Raw genomic sequence first — 23,648 nt, forward strand, 5'->3', positions numbered from 1 at the left:
TGTTTTTTTTTGGGTTTTCTCCTGTTTTGTATAACTGTTTCCATTTTTACAGTTTTTACACACACGACATCTTCAGAGAAGGCTACATGTTGATTCCTTATTCACTTTTTACTGAATGAGACCCACTGCTTTTATGTAATTTTGATATTTAATTGATTTGCACGTAGTGTACGTTGGGAGAGACCCATTTTCTTAGTTTCAAGATGGCGGAGTATTGCAGATGCTCTGTCTTTATGCACTGACAACACTAAAAACCCATTTAAAGGATGAAAGGAGGATAGAAACCCTTGAAGATAGATCTCTGGGGATAAACAGTTCCAAGTTGGAGGTCACGTTGGAACAGCTGGACCCCCATCTCTCTTTCTAATGCTTCTGATGCTTTCCATGTTTAAAAGTTGCTCATGGGGTCAAAATTCTGGAATGGGGAAGAACTGAACTTATATCACATTTGTTCAAAATGTAGCTGTTTCAGCTGGATTTAGAATGTCATTTACCTGCTTCCAAAATGACAGTTGTAGGCTCCGAAAAGTCACCCGAGAATTTGGTAGCCAAATTGAACTGTATTTTCTCTGCCTTGTTCACACCCACGGAGGACACAGTGAATAAAGGCTGAAAACAAAACTACCCCAAACATAGGATTCATTCTGAAGAGACATCAATTCTTTTATTAATAAATCTGTGTGATATTCACAAGTTAATTAATCCAGTGTGGGAGTTGATCTTACCCGAATATACTGGAGCAAATGGAAGTAGATTTCCCAACTTATAATGAAATCACAGAACAATTTTAAATCTCAAATCCGGGAGAGAATGTTTTAAAGAGACCAGTTACCAATTACCAGCGACTGATGTCATTTCTTCGGATGGTGGTGAGGCTTTGTCCCTGAATGGGCAAGAGGACACTGAAATATGGCACTTCTTTTTTTTTTTTTTTTTTCCCATTCATCAGGAACACTCACCAATAAATTAAAACACCTGAATGTCAGTTCTGGTGTTACCACAACCCACCTAGGTAACGTTGGCCAATCATCTAATGCCTTCGCATTTCTAAAAACAAAAGATTTGTCTTTTTTTCTAGCTATGTGACATCGAGAAGTCCCAAAAGGGCAGCGATGGGAGAGCCAGACTCTGGCTCTGCAGAACTGGAGAGTGAGTGCAGAGGGTACTGGAGACACGGGGATCCTCAGAGCTAGACGGTTGTCCCTGCTGTCCTGAACTAGGTCAAAGGGCCCCTCCTTAGCGAGCATCTGATCGGCCCGGTGGGAATGTTGAGGTGGGTCTGAATAAGAGCCTCCGGCTTCCCCCACAGCACCTGTGCAGCCGGCCCAGCTTGGGTGAGGCCCAGACTGTGGGTGGTACTTTCTCACAGACCCATCAGTCCTGTTCTGGCTTGGGCTCCTTGGCCAGCCACATTCCAGAAGGCTGTAAGTTAGTCCGCTTCTCTGCTCCACTCTAAGGAGCTAATGTAGGGGTAAAGAAACATATGACTTTAAATAAGGTGTTTTTTCTGACATGTGAACACCTTCTTTCTCAAAACGACAGCACGTCTATCCTCCTGGCCCGTTCAAATAATAGTAAGGTAAGGAGGGGTTCGCGTGACCACACAGTACAACAAAGTGGGACATTTAGCTCATGCAAATAACTAGGCTGCAACTCATTCTACTTATTGCAGACGATTTAATTACCAGGTATCCATCTGATTAATCTCTCGGCAATTAGCCAGTGGTTACAACCCCACATGAAACTTTTTTCACGTGTCTATTTAATGGAGCCACATTAAAAAAGGGTCTAAACGTGGAAGATGCATTTTCTTCCAACCAATGATCTCACTCGTCACTAAAAAAGAGGGAATGTCCTGTAATTTTCTGACATGTTAAATAGAACTCCTTATAAGCTACATTGATCTTCAATAAAAGGACTGATCATTGAAACCCTAGAAGGTGGCTATCAAAACTTGTAATGCATTCTGCAGACTGGATGCCACCCTTGGAAGAGAGATTGAAAACTAGGGGAGAAAAGGGGGGGGCAGCTGGGTGGCTCAGTCACTTAAGCGTCCAACTTTGGCTGGGGTCATGATCTCGCGGTTCGTGGGTTCGAGCCCCATGTCAGGCTCTGTGCTGACAGCTCAGAGCCTGGAGCCTGCTTCAGATTCTGTCTCTGTCTCTCTCTGCCCCTGCCCCCACCCCTCTCTCTCTCTCAAAAATAAATAAACATTAAAAAAAAAAACTAGGAATAAAAGAAAAATGATCTTCCCTATGGTTCTTATTTCCTGATGATGAAGAACAGGGGTTTTATGGGCTGTATCACGTGCACATAATTCCAGGTTGCATCAAAGAAAGTTCCCCACACCTAGAAGGTGAGGATTGGTGAGTTTGAGCCGTGTGAGCGGTAGGAGGAGCCTGGTGGCATTGGGACATCCTTCGGCCACATTGCCAGTCCACTTGGTGTTCTTTCCTTCCTATCAACCAAGCTTGTTGAATCTGTCTCAGAATTTGGGGGAAGCGTCCTAGATGGGACACTCAGGAAACAGTGTTTAAACCTCCAGATCCTTCTGACGTTAGAACCGGTTGTTCCATCGCCGGGAAAAAACACACATGCAGATGTTGGATCATGTCAAAACTCTTGTCAAGAGTGTGGATTGTCTCACACAGGACGGAGATGTGGCTTCTGATTGTGGTGGCATATTTGTTCCAAAGAAATGTGAATTCGGGAGGTATGCCGACTAAAGCAGCGGACCCAGAAGCATTCATGAATATTGTAAGTTGGGATTTTCCACGCTTGGGGGGAAATGACGTGACTCCCACGTTAACTTTTGCGCTGCGTATTATCTGCATTAGAGATTTTATTTATGTGTGGTCGTGACTTTTGCTGGCAGAGCGTAATCATGGACCAGTACACGGTACTGGGAAGAAAGCCAGTGAGTGAGTAAGCCTGCATTCTCCTTGAACAAATTCAGTGAATTTGGGCGAGTGGCTTAATCCTTTTGCTTCGAGCACAACTTAACTCTTTCCTGGATTCGTAGGCTCATTCTAGGAGCAGAGAAACACTGTGGTATCTTGAGCCACACCCAGACCCTTGACTGTTGCCATCTCGTGTGGATCAGAAGGGTCTCGCTTCTCACTCCTTACTGTCAGGACACCTGCTCCTCGTCACATCCTGTGCCCGTCTGGTCTATTCTCCTTACCCTCTTTTGGACTGGTCACTCGGTTGGCTGGCAATAAGAGGGCCCAGAGGAAATCTAGAGAGGGGTAGAACTCATGAACGGCGTGACGACTTTTTAAGCATCCCAGAGAAGTTTTCAGCTCACTTTCAAGCTCTTAGTTGAGCTCAGCAGCGCCCCTCATCAAGTTGTGCGTATCCCGTCGCAGAGACTGTCATGAAAACGGCAGAGGGGTCGTGTCCTCCTCACTGCCCCCCTGCAGTAGGTAGGATCATCCCCGTATTTCAAATCAAGAAACAGAATAAAGAGGCTATGAGGAGCATCCGTTGGGCCACACCACTGGCAGGTAGCATAGCTTCAACTTCAGTCCAGGCCTGCCCGAACACAAGCCTCATCACTCTAACCACTGCACAGTGAACCCTCCCAGGTGAGGAGAGGCTCCTTCCTCCCTCCTGGCCCGGCGAAGGTCCCACACACATTCCTCTGAGTAATTAGAGGGAATCTCTCTAGCCATAGACAGAGCCGGTCTCCCTGGCCTCACCCACTGGGTGTGCCCAGCGCCAGGCGCCCTTGGGACCTTAGGAGCCCTAATACTAAAATCCATTGAACCCAACTCTGCCATTGAGAGTTCATGCATGGAGAGGCAAAGTAAAGTAGGAAATTCATATGATTACTGGTTTCGATCCAAAGAAATGAAATAGAAGCGGTTCGGAGTCTGAACGGATTTGATTCCATATACTGATTCACACGGATATAATCTCTCCTATGTTTTGGTAGACAGCTGGCTTCATGCGTGTGGTTTTCTAGCTGGTGTTAACTGAGCACCTATTAGGCCCTTGATATGTGCTAATCACTAGGTTACAGACATCTAAGGATACCAAAAGACCCTAGTTCGTGGAGCTATACCGTCCAGCAGAGAAAATAGACACTCAATTGCTAATGACAAGAGCAGTGAAATCAAAGAAGAAAACATAAAATAGGGGGACCCAATCCAGGGAATTCGGGCAGTTTTTTCTGAAAAAAAGTCTCTTAACCTCACGTCTGCAAAATGAATAGTAGTTACTTGAGAGGGTGGGCGTGATGTTTAGTTACAGTAGTCGCTAATGTGCATTAAACACCTACTATGTGCCAGGTAATCTAGTGAGTGTTATATGTGCACTATCTCTTCACATTCCTTGCAAGAACCCCATGGAGTACAAACCATGGGCATACCTCATTTATAGGTTTATAAATTGAGGAACAAGGACAAGTTAACTAATTTTCCCAAGATCGTACAGCTAGTTTGTGTATCAGTGTTCAAACCAGGATTAAAAGCCAAGCAGTGGGACCTCAGGGACTTTCTCTCCACTACTAGGCTTTTCCTCAGGTACTACGCTGGGCATTTCAGTCCTGGCTTTCTCCTCTATCGGTCCTTTTAACGCAGCAGCTGATAGAAATAATTCCCTCCTCTGGGTAGTGACAGTGGGTAGGAATAGTGAAGATACGGAGCAGATTTCTGGAGCCTCGTATTTCACAAAGACCTTCTACATGTGATAACTGTGTAGAGTAGGGGTCCTTAAACAGGGGTCCATACACAGGCAACAAGAAATCAGGAACTCCTGAAAGTATACACAAAAACATGTTTGTGTGTCCATGTGTGTATTCCTTTTTATAGTTCTCCTCGAATTCACCGAGGGATCCTTGACCTAAAAATGTTAAGAACTACTGTTCTTGAGTCTGTGGTTTTTATTGTATTGTATTTATTGTGTTTATTGTATTTATTGTATTGTATTTTAAAAAGCATGAGCAGGGGAGGGGCAGAAAGAGAGGGAGAGAGAATCTTAAGCAGTCTCACACCCAGAGCAGAGCCCGACCAAGGTCTCAATCCCGTGACCCTGGGGTCATGACCTGAGCTGAAACCAAGAGTTAGATGCCCAACTGGATGAGCCACCTAGGTGTCCCGAGTCTGTGGTTTTTAGATCTGAAAAGAACCTTAGGAAATTCCATGGTCTAAGGGTTCTCATAAGCTCTCCTGGGACAGATGCCCGCATTGACTGCATTAGAATTACCTGATCCCTAACCTGAAGTGGGCCCAGATAGCTGTACATTTAAGTGCCCCAGATAATTCTGATGTCCACTCAGGCTTTGGAATCAGTATTCTGGTCCAGTGGTTCTTAAACATTAGGGTGAATCAGAATTTCCGAAGGAGCTCGTTAAACCACAAATCCCTCCCAGTTCCCAATTCAATAGTTGTGGAGGGAAACGGATCACTTGTAACTCTAACAAGTGCCCAAGTGATGCTGATGCTTTGGGTCCAGGGCCCACACTTTGAGAACCATTGTTCCGGTCCGTTCTCCACATTAAAGGCAAAGAAAGCTGGCGTTAGTGTTGGTGGCTAGTTTTTCTAAGGTAACATGCTTAACTAGGGAACAGAAGGGACATCTTGTCCACATCTTCCAGGTCAAGGAATCTACTTAGTACTTTTGAACTATTGAGAGTATAGCCATACAGAACTGAACTCAAAAGACACTGTGCTTTTTCCTTAGAGTGAGATCATCCAACATCAAGGCTATCCCTGGGAAGAGTATGAAGTCGTGACAGAAGATGGGTATATCCTTTCTGTTAACAGAATTCCTCAAGGCCTAACGAAACTTAAGAAGACAGGTATGGTTCACCCCCATGCCCCTCCAATATGGCAGCCTTCCTTACAGTAATGACTTCCTTGTGATTTGGGTGTGTAGAGGGGAGCCTGTGTTCTTGTTACAGACTGGAGCCCATTGTTCGGGTCAAAAGATAGCTTCACTACCCCCATAATCTCCATCACAACCACTCCATTAATCCAAATAGCTCCAATTATCCCAAAGAAACATACTGGTTGCTTAAAAAACAAAAACAAAAACAAACAAACCTTCCAGGAAGGTCCATTTCTTGACCCCTTCTAGCACATAACCCATCCCCAAACTCCTTTTATATAGACGTTCTAGAATATTCACTGACAGTCTCTTGACCAGACCACACCAGGCCCTGCTCATGAAGAATGCAAATTTCAATATGGCATCTCACACCCACCCCTGCACACTCTATTCCCCATCCGAACAGCACTTTACGTATTTGAGATATTGCCCAACTTCTCACCAAAATTTTTTAAGACTCAGGCAACACGTGTACATTTAAAATTTGTTAGACCTTTCTACAATTCATATAATCCCATCCTTTGTATATGGGATTTTCAGCTCATGCCGGTTTTTAAAAAATTCGCGTTCCTTACCAATGGAAGTGTGCCCACCCTCTGCCTCCATTTGGCCCTGTTCCTTTGAATACTCTAGCTCTACGTGCATAACAGCAACTACATTATTTGTGATCAGTACAGATAATATAATTTCATATTGTGCTCTTTCTAAACGCCAGGTACAAGGCTACGTGTTTTATTTGCATTCGTCTCATTTAACTTTCACAATACTCCTAAGAAACTGCCACTCACAGAGGTTAAGTAACTTGTCCAGAAAGCCTGTGCTAGCACTGGCTAGAATGTTGCAAAACCCACACTCAAATCAAGATCCGTCTGCCGCTTTAGCCCATGTTGTTAACTAGAACCAGGGAAGGCTGGGTGAATGCTATTGTCTTTGGTGTGAACAGGCTTTAGGGTTCTGTTTTATTGCAACTTACACTTGTGCAGCTTTTTGAAAACCAACTTGTTTTAAGCCAGCTGCACAACCCTGCCTGATATATCTTCAGCATGCCCCAACCTCGGTGCCTTTGAACTTAACCGTGCTCCCTCTGGACCACTAATTCATCAGATAGCTACACAGTCTGCCCGGGCCTTCATTTAGGTCCTCTCAATCACCTTCTTTCCCTAACCACCCTTTTCAAAATAGCAGCCCTTTGTCACCTAGCAGGCTCTCGCCGCTTTATCCTGCTTCCTTTTCCCTATAGCACCTGTCACCTGGTGGGATAGATATTTACTTATTCACGATCTGTCTCCCCCAACCAGAATGTAAACTCATCGGGAACTGGGACTTTATTCTGTTGAAGGCTACACAGCCAGTGCCTAAAAGAGTGCCACACACGTTCTAGATGCCAATAAACATACGTGGACTGAGTGAATGCATTTTAATGAATTTTATACAAATAAACAAGTAGCCGGGAGTTGCAGAAAGACCTTCTCACCAAGCCCCGCTAATCCTAGGACGTAAACCAGGCACAGCTCTTCTGAGCGATCGAGTGACTGTGGCAGTTCCTAAGCTCACGAATCACCTGCAGCCCCCATTCTTGAATGGAATTTGTTTCCTCACATCCTGTTTACTTAGACTGTTCACTCGTCACACGCGAGTTTGGAGTTCAGTGCATCCACCTGCCTTTTGGGTCCAGTTGACGCAGAATACTCCCCTCTCGTGGCCAGTGTTGTTTCTGCAGCTTCTATTGGCCTCTTCGAGGAGAAAATCCCCTAGGAGGCTAGGTGGTATCCTGATCGCCTTCACTAAAAATGTTCTTTTCTCTCACCACAGCACATTTCTCAAAAGGTAGGAAATTGAATGATTGATGTTATTACCTACTGCATATCCCATATTACAATTATGTCAGTTATACCCAAGTCCTTTATATTTGCTTTTATCCCTGGTCAGTAATCTAATCCAGGGTCGTATGCCACAGTTAGTTGTCATGTTTTGTGGTTTTTTTTTTTGGGGGGGGGGTTCTCCTTTATAAACTGAACCAATTTCTCAGGTTTTGTCTCTTTGCCTTTGACATTTTTTAAAAGCGTTTTGGACAGTTATTACAGAACGCTCTCCGATTTGTTTTGTCTGGCGTTTCTTCATGATGGGATGCAGCTTATACATTTTGGGGGGAATGCCACAGAAGCAGAGGTGTGCCCTCAATGTGTCATATTTTGGAGCACATGATAACGGCTTGTCCCGATACTGGTGATACTCGCTTTATTAAAATATATTCTTCTTTTCTCCCCAGCTTTATGGATGCATAATTGACAAAATTGTATATATTTAAAGTGCACAGTGTGATGGTTTGCTCTGATACATTATGCACTGATCGCCACAAGCAGGTTAATTAGCAAGCACATCCATCACCCCCACGAGTTACCATTTTATTTTACTTATGTTTTTTTTTTGTAGTGAGAATGCTTACGATCTATTCTGTTAGCAAATGCAGTATTATTAGCTTGATATTACCTATTATTGACAATGTTATTGATATAACCTATTACCTATTGATAATATTATTGACATTACCTATTATTACCTTCATATTAATATTACTATTAATATTATAGCCACCCTGCTATACATTAGCTACCCAGGAATTGCTCATTTTATAGATGAAGACTTGTACCTTTTAACCAACATTAGCCCATTTCCCCCACCCCTCAGTCCCTGGTAACCACTGTTGTATTCTTTGTTTCTAGGAGTTCAACTCTTTTTTTTTTTTTTAGATGCCACATATATGTGAGATTATACAGTATGTCTTTCCCTGCCTGACTTATTTTGCTTAGCATAATGTCCTCTAGTTTCATCCATGTTTGTCACAAATGGCTAAATTAGACACACACACACACACACACACACACACACACACACCACATCTTTATGCATTCCTCAGTCAACAGATACTTAGGTTGTTTCCAATCTTTTAATGCTGCAATGGACATGAAAATGTAGATATCTCTTTGAGATTGCACTGGTTTTATTTCCTTTGAACATATACCCAGAAGTGTAGTTGCTGGTTTATCTGGTAGTTCTGTTTCTAATCTGTTGAGGAACCTCCATATTGTTTTCCCTAATGGCGGTAGCAATTTATGTTACCACCCAAGTGTACAGGGGTTCCCTTTTCCCCAATATTCTCAACGTCCTGGTTGCTCCTTCTTTTCTATAACAGCCATTCGAACAGTTGTGAGGTGATAGCTCATTGTGGTTTTGATTTGCATGTCCCTGACGATGAGTGATGTTGAGCTCCTTTTCATGTGCTTGTTGAACATTCGTATGTCGCCTTTGGCAAAATGCCCTTTCAGATCATTTGCCCATTTTTCAATCAGATTGGCTTTTTTTGCCATTGAGTAGTACGAGTTCTTTTTATTCGGGAATAGTAACTGCTTATCAGATACATGGTTTGCAAATGTTAGCTCCCATTCTGTGAGTTATCTTTTCACTATGAGGGAGTTTCCTTTGCTCTGCAGGGGATTTTTAGTTTGACTCAGTCGCACTTGTTCATTTTTGGTTTTGTTTCTTGTGATTTTGGTGTCTTATCCAAAAACATCAGCGCCAAGACTAATGTCAAGGAGATTTTTCCCTATGTTTAGTTCTAGGCATTTTATGGTTTCAGGCTTCACATTTAAGTCTTAATACATTTTGAGTTAATGTTTGTGAATGGCATAAATGACTGGTCCTGTTCCCTTTAGCGATATTAGCTTTCTAACAATTTTGTTAAGGTAGAGCCTGTCAGGTTTTCTACTCTGAATCCAACATTTTCCCCTTTGTAACTAACAAATAATTTTTGAGGAGATACTTTCAGATAATGTAAATATACTATATCTCTCTGAACTTTTACCCACTGATTTTAGCATCCCCTGATGATTTTATAAGGCCATCAATCTTTCCATATTTATGGATATTTTACTGTAAGTAAGAGCTTTTCTTTCCCTCTCTAATTATTTGTTTATTCTTTTATTGATGGGTATCAATATAGTCCTAGGCATTCTTAATGTATTCACTGGGATATAACTTATTGCTATCATTATTTATTTTGAGTCTCAAATGTTCCCATATTTGAGAAGTGGGAACTTCTTCAAGCTAGCTAATGAATCCTTTTGACATGAAGGGCCCATAATTATTAAACCATTACATATATGGTATATGTGAAACATACATCTATATATAATTTTATATTAATACATTATATATACATTTAAAAGTATATGATAGATCATTATATTTGTCATTACATAATTATCTTAATCATGATACTATACTGCCTCCAGGACACTTCCAATGTCCTCTGTGGTGCCCAGACACATCTAGTGATAGTAAAAACTACACAAAGACCACGATGGACGCTGAACTTTATTGATCTCTTCTCTATGCCCGGCATGGCCCCACCTGCCCCTTGTGCACTATTTTACTTAATCCTAACCAAAATCCTGCTCTTCTGATGAGGAAATCAAGAAGCAGAGAGGGTGAGTGACCAACCAACACAATCCATCTAGCAAGCAGCTAAATCAAAATTTGAACACAGGTCCTTTGACCTTGAAAGCCCTTACACCCTAGAGGGTAACAAGAAAGGTGGAGAACATTTCACATGGCTGAAATTCTCTCCCATGTAGGTTCCAAGCCTGTGGTGTTCCTGCAGCATGGCCTGCTTGGAGACGCCAGCAGCTGGATTTCCAACCTTCCCAACAACAGCCTGGGCTTCATTCTGGCCGATGCTGGTTTTGACGTGTGGCTGGGGAACAGCCGGGGGAACACCTGGTCTCGGAAACACAAGACCCTCTCCATTGACCAAGATGAGTTCTGGGCTTTCAGGTATACGACAGTGTTGAGAGCGGAGGCGGACATGGATGTCTTTGGGAGAAGTGGATAAAGAATATGGCTTCTAGCATTTGGATAATTTACCTTGGTTGGCTCATCAATATCCTCCCGTGATGTCCCTCAATTGTTTTAGTTTCACTAGGGGTTCTTTGGGGGGAGGAGTGGGGAAGATCAGGTTTCCCAAGTAGAAGGTGGGTCTGGCTAAAAGTGGTGGTTGTTGTCAGGCGGTTGAGACTGGGAGGAGAGAAGATGTAGGTCCATTTCCTTGTAGATGCACATCCTGGGGCTAACTCCCCCCTGAGTAATGACAAGGACTGATACCCAGAAAGTGATGAGATCGGGCAACATTAAAGACATAAGGGAAACTCGGGGTGCCTGGGTGGCTCAGTCCGTTAAGTATCCAACTCTTTGTTTCAGTTCAGGTCATGATCTCACAGTTTGTGAGTTCGAGCCCCGCACTGGGTTCTGTGCTGACAGCACGGAGCCTGCTTGGGATTCTTTCTCTCCTTCTCTCTATGCTTCTCCCCACTCATGCTCTCTCGCTCTCTCTCTCTCTCTCTCTCTCAAAGAAAAAAAAAAGATATGAGGGAAATCGTGAAGTCTTAGGGACCATCAATTTAACTAATACATATCTCACACTCTTACGAAAGGTTTTTAATGTTTTTATTTAAAGTACCTATTGGCTTTCAACCTGCTCTTTATCCATGTGATCAGAGAAGGGCCCCGCAGCATTTTCAGTCCTTTCCATACAAATGAATGTGCACGGCCCTGTGCTGTTCTACTGTGTAACAGGACACCTCCACTGGGAGGTAAGTCATGTGCTCAGTAAACATCCACGGAAGATGATTACTGCTCTGCGATCACATCTGGAGAAAACAGCAGTGTGCAAATAGCTGGTGGCCCCAGAGGCCCCCATGTGTCCCGGGTGTGAAACAAGACCACTCTGAGGGTTGTGAGGGGCACAGTAACAGGCCGGTGGGGATGACGCCTCGGGGGCTTGTTTGTAAACCCCGGGGCTGCTTTTGTCATTTCTGATTGTAATTTTTCATGTAACTTTGTCTTTTCCCCCCTTATAGTTATGATGAGATGGCTAGGTTTGACCTTCCTGCAGTCATAAACTTTATTTTGCAGAAAACCGGCCAGGAAAAGATCTATTATGTCGGCTATTCACAGGGCACTACCATGGGTAGGTTCGAAGGAAAGCAGGTTTGTACAGTCAGAAATGCGGGCATACGGTGCGCGTGGCTCTGCCTGGGATCTGTCATTCGACGTGCGTCTCAAAACTGACCCCATCCTCGTCCCACTCCGAGGGTTGTGGGAAACCAGGGATTGAGCTGAGAGAAGCTTGTGGTGTGGTAGAAGGAGCGAGGGCTTTCGAGGCGGACAGAGGTGGAATTAGATCACATCTGGCTCTGGGGCCTCGTAGCTGAATGTCCTTGAGCCAATTATCCAGCCCCTCGGGTCTCGGTTTCCTCATCTGTAAGATGGTGATAATCACTCCTTCTTAACAGAGTTAGAGGTAGTTTGGACTATTCAATGGTAATGTATACAAGCTCTGGGAAGGCAGGGATTTCGTCTCAGAGCCGTTTCTGGCCCAGAGCGTACCTGCAATTCAATACACAGCAAGCATTGTTGTCCCGCTACGGACAGCAGTGATGGGGGGGTTTATCCAGGTCTTTTTCCTTTCCTTCGAAGGACAACGCCTGGAATTTTGTGCTGTTGTCCTCTTGCATTCGCTGCACTTGCGAGAGACCGTAACGCACGGCCCCTGCGGGATACAGGTCATCTACTGGGGAGACGGGAGTGTAGTCTGCGGCCTCCCGCCTCGTCTCAGACCGAAACCAGTAGGAAAAGTGTGTTTGGCTTAGATCAGGACAAGGGGAGAGCAGGAGGGGCCCGGCGTAGGCCGTGAGGGGAAGGCTGTCCCGGGAGGGCTGAGAGAGCTCTGCCTTCACCCCGAGCCAAACCCGAAGGTGACGGCCAGGGTATGGGGCTCTGAGAAGGCAGGTAAGCGCACCTCCTGGAATTCGGGGCAGGCGTTCAGTGGGCTTCTTTTTATTTGGTGCTCTCTGGCCAATGAAGAGTCTGACTTCCACGTTTTCTCCTCTGGATTTTTTCAACAACATTAACCGGTTGCGGTGACGCTCCCGTCTCCCCACACACTTCTCAGAAAGAAAGTTGGGGTGTTAGTGCCTGCCTTTGCTCTAATGTCCAGAGGCCCTTGAGATTTTCTCTTCTCTACACGCAAATCGTCCAGCGTGACATTAAGACCAAGGTGCTACTGATGAGGCCAAACGCTATTTCGAGAAGAAAAAGGGGGCCAAAAAAGCACAGGACTCTCCTAGTGGTCAACCATGGAGCTGTTCCTACGGAAAACTTGTACTTGCTTTGCAGAAAGAGAAGTATCACTGGGGGAAGTTAGCGGGAGTTCTCAAACTTGACATTCGAGGGAGTTCAGAGAGGGTCACAGTGAAGCTGGACTACAGTTTACTGGCATTCCAGCTCCGTCCTGCGATAGGACCTACAGCTGGGAGGGCAGAAGCTATGAGTGAGTTACTCTTGAACCTGCCTTGGCCTGTGGCTGGCAAACCTAATCACAGGGAGGGAGAAGTTGAGAAGGAAGTGCTCTTCGTGAATACTCACCTTCTGGGGACGGGAGGCAGTCACGTGATACTGGTTTCCGTCTGCCCTGCCCCCTACCGCTCAAGCTGCAAATATCTGAGTGCACAGAGTATTTCAAACTCAATGACCTTGCCCTGGCTTTAAAAGGCCCCTTTTTCTCCCCAAGGCTCCACAGAGATCTCCCCTACACGGTGGTAATTTGGACCGTTTCATAGATAGCGAAACCGAGGCACGGACTGGCTAGCCAGGGTCTCAGACCTAGTCTACGACAAAAATAAGAGTTGAAACCCAGTTCACGAGACAACTTAGATTACATTACAGTTTGGGCTCCAGAAAAGGTAGGAGTCAAGGAGACCAGCGTAAACCCTGCTCTCCCAACACCCATTATATTACGGAACATGCTCGTTACCAATAAACAAGGTGATTTCTCTAACGCTCAACCTCTTTCACCGTAAAGCAGAGATTTGCCTCAATACCTCCCTCGCAAGAGTCAGAATTAAATGAAGGAAGAGCTACAAAAGTCCCCTGAAAAGTGTCTAGCACACAGTTACTTCCCTCTACATATATATGTTCTCAGAGTCCGTGCTATTGGACTCAATAGGTCCATTCGGTAATGTAATGAGAACCTACTAGTTGGAAAGTGTTTGCAAGATGTCTTAGGGGACACAGAGGTGTTTTGGCGGCTGGTGTTTTCCCCTTTTAAGGAGCTTGTATTTCCCTGGGACGGTTAAGACACCATCGCACGGAGTTCCTGAAATAACTTGACCAGAGTGAAATCAGTATTTTACGGGTTTTAGGAGATTCAATATCCACACTGACGTATCTCTTCTTTTGTAGGCTTTATTGCTTTTTCCACCATGCCAGAACTGGCTCAGAAAATCAAAATGTATTTTGCTTTAGCACCCATAGCCACTGTCAAACATGCCAAAAGTCCTGGCACCAAATTTTTGCTGCTGCCGGATATGATGATCAAGGTATGTGAGTCCTCAGAGAACTTCCTGTCTGTGTAGAAGGGTCTCCAACCCGATTTGCCACGACACGCAGAATATAAAATCGACATAGTGATCTTTCGACTTTATGACGGCGCGAAAGCATTCACTAGAAACCATACTTTGAATTCTGAATGTTGATCTCTTCCTGGGCTAGTGACATTTGGTACGATCCTTTCTCGGCCGCCACAGCTCCTGGGCAACCACAGGGTCACGAGGGTCAACGAATGATACACTTACCACCTTTCTGTCCCCACACAGCCACTGTTTGTCACTTTCGGCGCAGTACCCAATAAATTACACTTTATTATAAAATAGGTGTTGGGGCGCCTGGGTGGCTCAGTCAGTTAAGCGTACGACTCTTGATTTCCACTCAGGTCTTGATCTCACGGTTCATGGGTTTGAGCCACACATTGGGCTCCATGTGGACAGTGCGGAGCCTGCTTGGGATTCTCTCTCTCTCTCTCTCTCTCTCTCTCTCTCTCAAAATAAATACATAAATATTTTTAAATCTCCTTTAAAATAAATAGATAAATAAAATAGACCTTGTGTTAGGTGATTTTGCCCAACCGTAGGCTAATGTAAGCATTCTGATCATGCTTAAGGTCTGCTAGGCTGAGCTATGATGTCAGTAGGTTAAGTGTATTAAGTGCATTGTTGACTTTGGATATTTTCAGCTTATGATGGGGTATTATTGGGGACATAACTCCATCGTAAGCTGGGGAAGATCTGTATGCTTTTAAATTAGACTCACTTCTTTTGAACTCTAATGTAATAACTACTACCCCATTTCATATTTTTACAGGGGCTGTTTGGCAAAAAAGAATTTCTGTACCAGACCAGATTCTTCAGACAGTTTGTTATTTACCTGTGTGGTCAGATGATTATTGATCAGATTTGTAGCAACGTCATGTTACTTCTGGGAGGATTTAACGCCAACAATATGAACATGGTAAGTGGGAGCCTAATAAATCCTGTTTCCACTAGGAGTGATCGGTCTCAGTCCCTGAAAGTGAGCTACTACAGGGCAGGCTTAGAGAAATGACATACACCAACTAATTCGGTTTTCTTCAAATCATACTAACACGCAGAAAATACTTCAACACGGGCTGAGTCAAGGTTGACGTGAGGGCATTGCTAGATATTAACTTCGTAGATTATGGATGGAACAGGTGTGAGAGCAGCTCTACTGCGGTGAGTTAACTGCCAGACATCACATACCTCTTCTTTCTCCGTAGGTCCTTCCAGTTTGTAGTTTAAGGAGACGTCTCGGAATCTCAGTTCAGCTTAGGCATAGCCACCGTTGGTGGGATTGCTGGCGGGCTTCCTCAGAAAGCACCATCTGAGTTGGAGATTAGTGTGCAGAATGATTTGGAGTGAGACCCTTGGGATGGCACCCAGGGCAGGGAAGGAAGCAGGATTCAGTAGACTGAGAGCGTCAAGTCGCTATGGGGTCTCGGTGGGAACCTCGGTTGATGTGAATATCAGATGACCCTTCCAAGCTGTCCCAAGTCAGAGTGAAGGGGTTGGTCTTTATAATCCCGCTTCAACCCGTCACTTACTACGGATGTCACCAGGGGAGACGTTGGGCAGGACAGCTCTCTGCAACTGGGACCCGCCCCCTCCCCCAACTCCAAGGAAGTCCAACAGTCTGCCTGCCACGCTCCCAGCAGCCGGGGGCATACGTCTTTCACTCCTAAAGATTTTTTTCCCTTTTTTATTAATAATATCATTAATAGCTACCATTTATTATATGCCAGGCTAAGTGATTCCCTATAACAACCCTATGAGACAGGTATTATCAATACGTCCATTTATAGACTAGTATCCTGAGACTTAATGCATTAAATACCTAAAGAATTAATTAAATAAATAAATAATGCATTAAAGAACTCCCAAATTGAATGGCAGAGGTGGTATTTGAATACAGACCCGGTTCTAGAGCCCTCATGCTTAATTATCTTAGTCAAGCTTTTAGAAGAAGTCAGATGTCTAAGGAGAAGCTGTTCTCAGATGAAAAAATACAGGTGCCTGAGAATACATTTAGTGGCATTTTTAAAAGTTATGTGCATGTGTGTATGTCTGTTTCGTAGATAATTGCTGCTAAACTAACGATATTCCCATGTCTTCCTCTGACCCCCTGGAGATGTGGTCTTGTCAAAGTGCACATCTCGTGAGTTTTCCCACGCCCCACAAACCACTCGTGCTTTGTTACAGAGCCGAGCAAACGTGTATGTGGCGCATACGCCCGCCGGGACGTCTGTGCAAAATATCCTACACTGGAGCCAGGTAGGAACGTCGCCTTGGCTGAGGGTCTTTGTGCGTCTTGTCTGAAGTAGTCGAACTTTTGACTGCGCAAGTGTTATTTCACATGTATTCCAACAGGAAACGTGATCCTGTCAATGCTGTTTCCACTGTGGATTTAATCTAGAGCAGTGAATCTTTTCAGGAGATGGGAGGGAAGATGGGAGGGAGGTGGCTCAAGGAACCTTGGGTGGACCTTAAGAACGTGACTTCAGGGACGCCAGCGTGGTTCAGTCGGTTAAGCATCCGACTTCAGCGCAGGTCGTGAGCTGTGAGTTCGAGCCTGCTTCAGATTCTGTCTCCCTCTCTCTGCCCCTCCCCTGCTCAAGCTCTCTCTCCCTCTCTCTCTCAAAACTAAAGCAACACTAAAAAAATTTCTTTTGAAGAATGTGACTTCAGATGGTCTAAGAGAGACCTTTCTCTGTCCCTGGACACGTCACAGATGAGGCTGGAGATCACGTTTCCATTCTCTTTTTCGGCTCCTCCAGCAGCACGGTCAAGTGGTAATAAAAATGTGAAGGCAGGACCTAAATGCCCCAAGAAGTTTTCACAGGAGTCCTTTGTGCTGCTGACTTCACCGACAGTCACAGACGGGAGGGTCCGGATCACCAGTCACATGTACTGTCTCTGGGGGCCGCGGGTGGATCTCGGATCGCTCAGAACTGATTCTCGGACCGTGTGGATGCTGATTAGCCTTTCATACGTGGAGAAGCACCACACCTAATATTGCTCGTTAGAGACGTACTGCAGAGTCTACGTAGACTGGCTGTCAGAGGAAGGACGGAGATAAAGACAGAAAGCTAGAGCGTGGTTAACCTTAGATTCTCATCTACTGCAACTACCACTTCGTGGAACACGTAAATAAATAAAACTACGACTTTGTTGAACAAAAAATCCCAGAGGAATCCTACTGCAAGCAGAAAGTTTTAAGAATATGATGAGGACCTTTAAAAGCCATAAACATGGGTCCTGTTTCTCCAAGGATTTAGAGCCTAGTCAGATTGTTCTTCTAAGGTCATTGCTCTGTGTGTGTGTGTGTGTGTGTGTGTACGGGGCGGGGGGCGGTAGCGGGGCGGGAGAGAGACTTTATTATCAAAAGCAAAGAAGAATTCTGACCTGGATTGTACCTCGGTCGCCTTCTCCGAGCACCACCCCACCGCGAGCGCTAGGGGGCGCTCTCGGCTGGTCCTGCGGGACAGCCATCTGCACACGGGCTGCTCTGGGCATGCACTTCCTGCAGTTGTAGGACAACGTGGCAAGTGCTTTCCGGGTACGTTTTTCTCCCCGAAAGGGCCTCACTCTTGCCTTTACGCTTTCCCGGAAAGCATCCTAGCCCCGAATGGAAGAGCAGCCTCAGCCTTGGTTCTCCAGTTCCCTCCTGACTACAGACGGTGGTAGCAGATGCGTCTGGTGCGTTTGAAGGCCATGTCCATTTGTCTCCTTTTAGGCAGTGAACTCTGGGGAACTCCGGGCGTTTGACTGGGGGAGCGAGACCAAAAATCTGGAGAAAGGCAATCAGGTAAGAAAATCAAATGCATCCTGTTTTGGCAATAAACGGGAGGGAAGTGATCGCGGCAGGGTTTCTGTTTTGTTTTGTTTGTTTTGGTTTTGTTTTTGTTTTTTGTCAAGGCGGGAATAAAATATGAGAATTTGGCCAGCGGCTAACAATTCGGGCTTGACTCCATTTGAAAAGAGAAGTTCAGGGGCACCTGGGTGGCTCGGTCAGTGAAGCATCAGACTCTCGCTCTCAGCTCAAGTCTTGGTCTCAGGGCCATGAGTGAACTCAAGCCCAGCGTTGTGCACCACTGGGTGTGAAGTCTACTTTAAAAAAAAAAGAAACTAGAGAAGTTCACGGCTTAGCCAAGAGGCCTCCTGCTTTCATGATGGAGTAGCAGAACTTTCTCGATGAGGCTGCCTCCAGGAAGAAGGCACTTGGGCTTCTAAGGAGCAAAACAGGGTAGATTTAGTGAAGGGAAGAGTGTCGTCTGTGGTGGTCAGTAGAAGGATCCTTTTAGGATCAAAAAATAAAAATAAAAAACAAAACCATGAATGAAGATGGCAGGGGTCAGGCTGCTTCACTCAATGCCCATGGGTCCTTCTCTTGCACGACCCTCTGTGTGGTCCTGGGCGAGCTGCTTTTGATTCCGCAGACCCCCATGTGTCCGTCTTTAAAAGTTAGTGGACTCGATAACCCTTAAGAGTCCCGCTGGTCACACTTGTAATGAATCTGTAATTTGCAAGTGAAAAATACGAAAGGTTATTGCATTACCTAAGAAAATGCACAGTCGATGCTACAGGATAAAATTAACAGTTGTGGAAAGTCCGAAGGGACTAGGATACTCTTCTGAGCATGAAATCCCCACTGAAGATTATTGGTTGGCTTCTGTGTGAATGCAAACAAATACTGACCATGCAAACATAGAGCCAGAGGGAGCCCGATAGAGGCCAGCCTCTGAGGGTCTAGATGTAAAAAGCCGAGAAATGGGACAGACTGGGAGCGCCCTGACCAGCATATTCTCCATCACAGCCATCAGTTACCTTTTGTTAGGTCCTTCTTCACTGTTTCCTAAAACATGCCTTTGGAGAAAGCAGTCTAGCTTCAAGATAGTTTTATCAACATAAACGTTTTACATTCCAGAGAAAGCAGCGTGTGCAACATAGGCCCTAGAAATGGTCAGGGAAAGGAAAGGAAGACACGCGTGCCAAAAAGGTGTCGTAGAATCACAGCACCTTGGAGTTTGACCCGAATTCAGTTCAGTGTTCTCACACGTAAAAGAGAAAAATGCATTAATGGCACCATAGAATGCTCCGACCTTTTGTGTCGAAGTTAGGTTATAGAAGGCAGTTCCGATCACTCAATTCCTCTGTGTGTGTGTGAGCGCGGGGAGATCCCTCACCACCAATGAGCAGTTCTCCGGGCACCAGCTGGGGTCCTACAATTTAACTTCATTCGGGCGCTACCTGGAGACAGCATCAGATCAAGGGCTCGATTTGCTGAGCGTGCCCTCCAGCGAGATGGCAATCTCAAGCCCAGGTTGTTCCTGTGTTTCTGACCGACTAGCCATAAAGTGAAGATCTAACAACCCTCCCCTTGGGTTCTGTTAATTTGCCGGATTGGCTAGCAGAAACCAGACAGACGTTTAACTTACTAGATCACCCATTTATTACAAAAGACAGTGACCCAGCAATAGCCAGATGGAAAAGCTGTATAGGGCAAGGTTGTGGGCAAGGGGCAAAGAGCCTCCAGCTCTCTCCTAGCATGCCACTTTCCCCAAATCTCCACGTGGTCGCCAGCTAGGAAGGTCCCCAACCATGTAGGATGTTTATAGAGGGTTCTTTACATAGGCAGGATTGATTCAATTATCGGCCACTGGCGATGGAACTCGTCTCCAGCCCCTCTCCCCTCCCTGGAGGTCTGGGGGCAGGACTGAAAGTTCCAGCCCTCACGTGCTTGTGTCCACTGAGGGGCCAGCCCCCATCTTTGGGTGAAGTCCAAAAGTCAGCTCATTAACTTCACAAAAGACACTTTGTTGGCTCTTATCACCTGGTAAACTCCAAAGGTTTTAGGAGCTCTGTGCCAGAAATGGGGATGGAAACCAAGTATATATTTCTTATTCTAAATCACAGTCTCAGGCCAGAACTGTCAATTCTTAGAAAGCCCCAGAGAGTCAACCAGGACTGCCTGGGTTGACACCCTGGCTCCACAGTGGATTTCCTGAGAAGAAATGAGCCTCAACTTCACTGTGCAGAGTTCTATGTGCTTGATCAACCTGAGGGCTCGGACAGCCAGTATGATCTGGAAGCACGTCTTGACAAAGGAAAAGCATCAGTTAGGAATCCTGGATACTTTTCTTCGGGTGATAGAAGACCGGAACCGGGCTCTAATTGTTACCTCGCTTGGTTCAGACTACCTGCGTTCCAGTGCCATTGACTTCCCCAGGTTTTGAGCTTGGGTCTGCCTCAAGGGCTTTCTGTTATTCCAGAAAGTCTCTGTGAAGATTCCAAGGACTTCTCAGTGAGGCTCCAATCTCTTGCCTTTCTCTATAGAATCATATATATATATATATATATATATATATATATGTATGTACATATATGTGTGCATATGTATGTACATGTATGTATGTACATGTATATACGTACGTATGTGTGTGCATATATGTGTGTACGTGTGTGTATATATGTGTGTATATATATGTATGTATATATATATACACATATATATATGTATATACATATTATTGTGTATATTATATATGCACACACATACATTATGTGTGTATTATATATACACATACATATATATACATACATATATTATACATATATAATATATAATATACATATAATAATATAATATATATTTATATTAAAATATTATATTATATTTCAATTTATATATATAATTATATTGAAAATAATAATATATATATATATAAAATTTCCCTCTAGCCTTGTGAAATTTCTGAAATCATCCTTTAAAAGGACAGGAACATTATCTTCCAAAGATAATGTGTGTGTTAAGTATTCATTAATAGGAAGAAAAGTAATGGAAAATTAATGCTTAAAGTGGAAGCCAACTTACATGGTTTCTCCCTTAACCTCCTAAGTTATTACAGGTGTCATCCCCATTTCCCAGATGAAGAAACTGAGGCCCAGCAAGGTTAACCAACTGTGCCTTCAAGCAGGGGCTGAACAGAAATTCTTGATGAATTTCTGCTTGGCTGCGGGTGCCCGAGCACCTTTCTTCACAACACATGGCATATTTTTTTTTCAAAAGCTTATTTATTTATTTATTTTGAGAGAGAGAGGGAGAGTGTGCGGGAGGGGCAGAGAGAGAGGGAGAAAGAGAATCCCAAGCGGGCCCCTGAGCCATCAGCCCAGAACCCAACTCTGGACTCAGTCTCAGGAACCATGAGATCATGACCTGAGTCGAAATCAAGAGTCAGACGCTCAACCGACTGAGCCCCCCAGGCGCCCCACACGTGGCATATTTTTATCGTTTATTTGAAACATAAATTGTGAGCTTGAAAACCCAAACATTACCTACGTTCTTTTTTTCTAGCCAACTCCTGTAAGGTACAAAGTTAGAGACATGACGGTCCCCACGGCGATGTGGACGGGGGGTCAGGACTGGCTTTCAAACCCAGAGGATGTGAAGACACTGCTGGCCGAGGTGACCAATCTCATCTACCATAAGAACATTCCTGAATGGGCACATGTGGACTTTATCTGGGGCTTGGACGCTCCTCACCGTGTGTACGATGAAATCATACACCTGATGAAGCAGGAAGAAACCAGCTTTTCCCAGGGAGTGTGTGGCATCCGATTGTGAAACCGTGGACACTGACAAGTCTCAGAAAAGCCTCGGGGAAGAGGGAACCCTTAAATGGAGGATTTTAAGGATTTCCAGAATTGAAAACCTACCATATGAGTAGGGGGGTGGAGAAGGGAGGACAAAGGTATAGTACATATTCCTTGAGATTTCCTATATTTGACACTAAAACTGACATTTAAATTTTTATCAGCTAATTAAAATATTGATTGGGTGAACATAGGTTTCATGTGTCAAATTCTACCATCCTGAAGGGTAAATTTTACCTGACCGCTAGAGGTTATCTAGGATTTCTATGTCATTCAGAGAGAGCCCCTTAAAATGTTAGTTTTCTTCTATAAGCCATCTATTTGGACCAGTCAAGTAAAATGACTGATCGGGACAGAGACAGAGGTCTTGAATCTCTGGACTGTTGTAACCTTGACAAAATAAGCTGGACATTTTCACCTTATTGCTGTAGAGACATAATACTACTCCAGGAAGCTGAGCTGAAGAAAGAAAGAAAGAAAGAAAGAAAGAAAGAAAGAAAGAAAGAAAGAAAGAAAGAAGAAAGAGAAAGAAAAGGGAGGGAATGAAGGAGAGAAGGAAGGAAGGAAGGAAAGAAAGAGGAAGGGAGGGAGGGAGGGAGAGGACAATATGGATGAAATACATTTTAAGCCCCATTAGAAAGGGCCAGGGTTTTATAGTTAAGTCTCAGAGGAAATAATTTTGTGAGGAATTTAATGAGTTTTCCATAAGCACGTTACGCACTCCATGAAGCACGTATATGTATTTCAGTACCTAGCACCTAGCCCAGCTCGTTTGAGAGTTCATTGACTGACGCTAGAAGACCTAATGTCCACAAATGTCTGCCCCGGTTTTCTGCCTTCAAAAACGAAAAACTAGGAAGAAAGTATTAGAATGTCATGAGCATAGAGACAACAAACTGTCAAATATTTTATTCTTTGATCTTGATAACTGCCCAGAGTCAGTCACAAATAGAAGAAAATGCTCAATTTTCACACCGTCTAAAAGATGACAGTTACGGTCACACATGAGTGATAGCGTAATTTTGCAAACCAAATTGAAGGTACACAGGTGCGTGTGGAAGGTACACTGGTGTGTGAAGTTCATTTGTTGATTCCGTCCCCCAGAGCCACCTGCTAACTCAATTCGGTGCCATGTATCTAAAATAATTTCAGAGACACGTAGGGGCTTCTGAATCTGTATCTACACACTACTATTTCCTTCACAAAACATACACCTTAAGGCTCTGTACAAAGCTCAATAAATATTCCGGATTTGATTTTCATTAGCCCTTTGTTCTGTTCAAGGATGGTAAATCTTTTCTTCTTAGACTGTTCATTCGTGACCTCATATAGTGTGTGATACGTCTACACTTCAGTCCATGTCTAAAGATATTAATGATTCAGTCCTGCTTGACGAAATTTTATCATTTTTAAAATGTGTTTATTTCTACTCTGTGTCATTGACACAGGACTTGAGAAATGTATTTTGATATTCACTATCTCCCTTCTGGAAGTATAATGCAGATACCATCTTTTCCTCTTTCTCTATTTATTGTAAAGAAATCCTTTGTCCCACGTTAATAATAATATTTTGAATTGTATCAATGAAAATAAACAGAAAGAACAACCTTACTAGCTGCCTGGTATTCACGAGAGAATCATAAAGGTGTTTTTGAAGGAACATTTTTCTCTTAAATGTTTATTTATTTCTGAGTCAGA

General features: G+C 44.2%; 1 protein-coding gene across 2 annotated transcripts; it reads left to right on the forward strand.

Moving 5' to 3' along the window:
- The first annotated feature begins 2,414 nt into the window (after positions 1-2,414).
- Positions 2,415-22,143, forward strand: LIPM (lipase family member M). 2 transcript variants are annotated; one of them, XM_040454252.1, is made up of 9 exons: positions 2,419-2,757; positions 5,686-5,803; positions 10,467-10,665; positions 11,748-11,857; positions 14,131-14,267; positions 15,088-15,234; positions 16,500-16,571; positions 18,034-18,105; positions 21,652-22,143. In XM_040454252.1, exons 1-9 carry the CDS (start codon positions 2,611-2,613, stop codon positions 21,919-21,921), a joined length of 1,272 nt encoding a protein of 423 aa, XP_040310186.1. In that variant the 5' UTR covers positions 2,419-2,610; the 3' UTR covers positions 21,922-22,143. The 2 variants fall into 2 exon arrangements, with proteins under 2 accessions (XP_040310187.1, XP_040310186.1); XM_040454253.1 differs by lacking the exon at positions 18,034-18,105 and having other exon boundaries at positions 2,415-2,757.
- The last annotated feature ends 1,505 nt before the right edge of the window (positions 22,144-23,648 follow it).

Source organism: Herpailurus yagouaroundi, unplaced genomic scaffold (genome assembly GCF_014898765.1).
Source record: "Herpailurus yagouaroundi ecotype Mexico unplaced genomic scaffold, PumYag 211, whole genome shotgun sequence".
NCBI classification, from domain to species: Eukaryota; Metazoa; Chordata; class Mammalia; order Carnivora; family Felidae; genus Herpailurus; species Herpailurus yagouaroundi.

Excerpts from the sequence above, each read along its gene's own strand:
- LIPM (XM_040454252.1), top strand. The coding sequence starts at position 2,611 with ATGTCAAAACTCTTGTCAAGAGTGTGGATTGTCTCACACAGGACGGAG. Across the intron at positions 2,758-5,685 it reads CAGAAGCATTCATGAATATT|AGTGAGATCATCCAACATCA; the intron begins GTAAGTTGGGAT and ends CTTTTTCCTTAG. Across the intron at positions 11,858-14,130 it reads TTCACAGGGCACTACCATGG|GCTTTATTGCTTTTTCCACC; the intron begins GTAGGTTCGAAG and ends CTTCTTTTGTAG.